The sequence below is a fragment of the Rhinopithecus bieti genome, unplaced genomic scaffold (genome assembly GCF_001698545.2).
Source record: "Rhinopithecus bieti isolate Rb0 unplaced genomic scaffold, ASM169854v2 scaffold_54056, whole genome shotgun sequence".
Lineage (NCBI taxonomy): Eukaryota > Metazoa > Chordata > Mammalia > Primates > Cercopithecidae > Rhinopithecus > Rhinopithecus bieti.
In genome coordinates, this window is record NW_016821158.1 from 31,217 (window position 1) to 34,893 (window position 3,677).

The 3,677-nt window shown below is 61.2% G+C and overlaps 1 protein-coding gene across 1 annotated transcript in view; it reads left to right on the forward strand.

The window, feature by feature from the left end:
- Positions 1 to 1,514: 1,514 nt before the first annotated feature.
- The window catches only part of UBE2G1 (ubiquitin conjugating enzyme E2 G1), a 106,358-nt gene continuing 104,195 nt past the window's right edge, over positions 1,515 to 3,677 (forward strand). The window contains exon 1 of the mRNA XM_017860189.1: positions 1,515 to 1,934. Within this exon, the coding sequence (XP_017715678.1) occupies positions 1,889 to 1,934 (46 nt within the window). The 5' untranslated portion in view covers positions 1,515 to 1,888. The remainder of the gene's footprint in view (positions 1,935 to 3,677) is intronic.

Sequence of the window (3,677 nt, forward strand, 5' to 3'; positions counted from 1 at the left end):
GCTACTCAGGAGTCTGAGGCAGGAGAATTGCTTTAACCAGGGAACCCAGGAGGCGGAGGTTGCAGTGAGCCTGCACTCCAGCCTGGGCGACAGAAGGCAGGAATAGAAGGAAATCTCCTTGATTTGTTAAAGTGAAACATCGAAATTGTCCCTTTGGTCTATTTGATAGGAAGGCAGTGGTTCACATCTGTAATCCTAACACTTTGGGAGGCTGAGTTGGAAGGACTGCTTGAGCCCAGGAGTTTGAGACTAGCCTGCGCAACACAGAGAGACCCCTGTCTCTCTCTCTCTTTTTATTTTTTGAATTGGAGTCTCTCTCTGTCCACCAGGCTGGAGTGCAGTGGCACCACCTCGGCTCACTGCAACCTCTGCCTCCGGGTTCAAGCAATTCTCCTGTCTCAGCCTCCCAGGTAGCTGGGAGTATAGGCGCCTGCCACCAGTCTGGGCTAATTTTTATATTTTTAGTAGAGATGGGGTTTCACCATGTTGGCCAGGCTGATCTCGAACTCGTGACCTCAGGTGATCTACCCGCCTCGGCCTCTCAAAGTGCTGGGATTACAGGCGTGAGCCACCCCGCTCCGCTGAAACCCCCCATCTCTATAAAGCAAATAAAAAAATAGCAGGGCATGGTGGTGTGTACCTGTAATCCCAGATACTAAGGAGACTCAGATGGGAGGATCCCTTAAGCCCAAGAGTTCCAAGCTGCAGTGAGCTATGATCACTGCATTCCAGCCTGGGCGACAGAGAGAATTGCCATCCACAAATAATAATAATAACAGGGCCGGTCGCGGGGCTCAATAATAATAGGGCCGGTCGCGGTGGCTCATGCCTATAATCCCAGCACTTTTGGGAGGCTGAGGCGGATGGATCACTTGAGGCCAGGAGTTTGAGCCCAGCCTGGCCAATATGGTGAAATCCCGTCTCTACTAAAAATACGAAAAATTTGCCGGGCGTGGTGGCGGGCGCCTCTAATTCCAGCTACTCAGGAGGCGGAGGCAGAAGAATCACTTGAACCCGGGAGGCGGAGGTTGCAGTGAGCCGAGATCGCGCCACTGTACTGCAGCCTGGGCGACAAAGCGAGATTCGGTCTAAAAAAAAAAATATTTTTGTGCACTCTTCATGTAAAGAGAATTATCAGCATATATTGCCTCTATTTTGGTGTTTAGTTAAAAATGGGGCACACCAGGACTAACTTCGGCTTTCTAACAATTCCTAATTCGCACACCATGTGGCAGTGTTAGATGGCTTTTGGGCGCTCGCCAACGACAAGACATCTACCACTTCTTTTGGCCCCTTCGCTCCCATATCCACTGCTTCAATCCAGATGCTGTATTTGACCCTCCGCGACCTCTTTGTCATGGCGTCCGCGGGGCGTCTACCAGCGGAGACTTGGGCTGGCAGCCGGGCGTCGACCTTCCCAAAATGGCGGCGACAGGGACAACTGCGCTCAGGGGGCGGGGTTCCGCCGCCGGGGGCGGGGCGGGAGGCCGAGGGGTCGGGCTAGCGGGCGGGACGCTTCCCAAGTCGGCAGTCTCAGCGCGCCTGCGCCGAGTGGCCCTGCGCGCAGTGAGGCAGTGGCGGGGGAAGGCACCGGTGGGGCCGACGGGCTGGCTGAAGGAGGGAAGCGGGCGAGCGAAGTCCCAGTGCGCGCCGCGGCAGCCCGGGCACCCTCCCCTTCCGGGCGTGAGTCGCTGTGAAAAGAGCTGAAGCGAGCGGACTCGCACCGGCAGCGAGGCGCCGCTCCCGCCGCCTCAGCCCGGCCTCCCTCGGCTCCGGCGCTCCGGTCGCGGGGCCCCGGTTCCTCGGCACACCCCGCTCCAGCCGCCCCCAGAGCCTGTCCCCAGCCCTTCGGAAGCCCCGGCGCCAGCCCGGGCCCTCGGCGGGGAGGATGACGGAGCTGCAGTCGGCACTGCTACTGCGAAGACAGCTGGCAGGTGAGCAGGCGGGCGGCGGGGCGCCGGGCCCGGCCGCGATCCCAGACAGCCGCTGCCCGGTCCCTCTTCTCCTCCCGGGCCAGCGGCCGCACGGCCGAAGGGGTCCGGGCCTGCGAGGGTGGGTACCTCGAGGCTCCGGTCCCGGCTGGGCCCAGCCGTTCTCGCCTGGCTCTCGGAGGGCATTGGGGGCGGGGACGCGACCCAGCTCCGGCCCGGGGACGGGGCCTGGCGCCCGGGGGATCGGAGAGGAGGCGGCCCCTCCCCACCATTCTGTAGGACGTTGCGGGGGAGGGGCTGTGTGCGGATCCCCAGGCCGGGGCCGCCAGCCTGGAGGGGCGGGTCCCGGGCTCAGGTGCTGCCGGGGTCGCAGGACCTTCGGGGCCGGCTGGAGCGTCCGGGCCCAGCGTGGCTGCGAGTCCCAGGCTCGGTATCTGAGCCCTGGGGGGCGAGGGCGGGCGGAAGGGACCTGCCCTGGCGGGATAGGTGAGGCGCACAAAACTTCTCCCCGGGCGGCGCTGGGTCCGCGGAGTTGGGGCCGACAACAAAAGCGCCGGCCTCGGCGGCCTCCACGCGGGCGCGCGGGTGCCGGAGACCCTGGCGGGGTGCGGAACGCCGCCTCGCCTGCCTCCGCCTGGCACGGGCTCCGGCTGCGCCGCCCGGCTGGGGGAGGGTAGGAGCGGGCCGCGGGGAGAGCCGCTCGCTGGCCGGCTCCGGGCTTTGTGCTCGCCGGGATTCCGGCTCCTGCGCAGGCCCGCAAACCCCGGAGCTGCGCCCGCAGACTCTGGCCCGGGGCGGCGGCCGGATCGGCCTCTCCGAGGAGCCTGCGGCCCCCCTCCCCCATTGTCCCGGCCTCCGGCCGTTTGCGGCTTCCAGGTTGACTTTTTAGGGGGTTGGCTCCTACTCTGCTAGGACTGTGCGCGCAGAGCATGCGCACTGGAGACGTCCGTGTGGGGAGTGGAAGGGGGGAGGCGGGTTGGTGGCTTCACAATGCAGCCCCACGTGCTGCCAGATTTAAAGAGAAATGAACCAGCAGTTACCCCTGCTGTACAACGCCGGGCGTGTGTCATTCTCAGTTCAAGCGATCTTCCCCCTACCCACTCTACAACCAGTAGCCTCCAGCCCTCAGCAGAAGCCAAAGACTGGAGTGATGAAATGTGTCTGTGAAATACTAAGAGTTTGAGGTGTTCGTTAAATCACCTTTATAGCTTCTTAAGGAAAGGGTTGTCAGGGGTTCTTACAGATAGTATAATTGGGTTTATTATTAGACCATGAGCAAGCAGGTTTGGACAAGTATTAAAGTTCTAGATGCTCGGGGGAGTTCGCTTCCAGTGAATGGAGAAGTTCTAATGATACTACAGGATACTCATCAAAATTATGTACTAGAAAAGCACTGAGGCCGGGCGCGGTGGCTCACGCTTGTAATCCCAGCACTTCGGGAAGCTGAGGCGGGCGGATCACCTGAAGACAGGAGTTCAAGGCCAGCCTAGCCAATGTGGCGAAACACCCGTCACTACTAAAAATACAAAAAATTATTCGGGCGTGGTGGAGGGCGCATGTAATCCCAGCTACTGGGGAGGCTGAGGCAGGAGAATTGCTTGAACCCGGGAGGCATCTCTGCAGTGAGTTGAGATCGCGCCATTGCATTCCAGCCTGGGCAACAGAGCGAGACTCTTCAAAAAAAAGAAGGGCCGGACGCGGTGGCTCATGCCTGTAATCACAGCACTTTGGGAGGCCGAGGCGGGC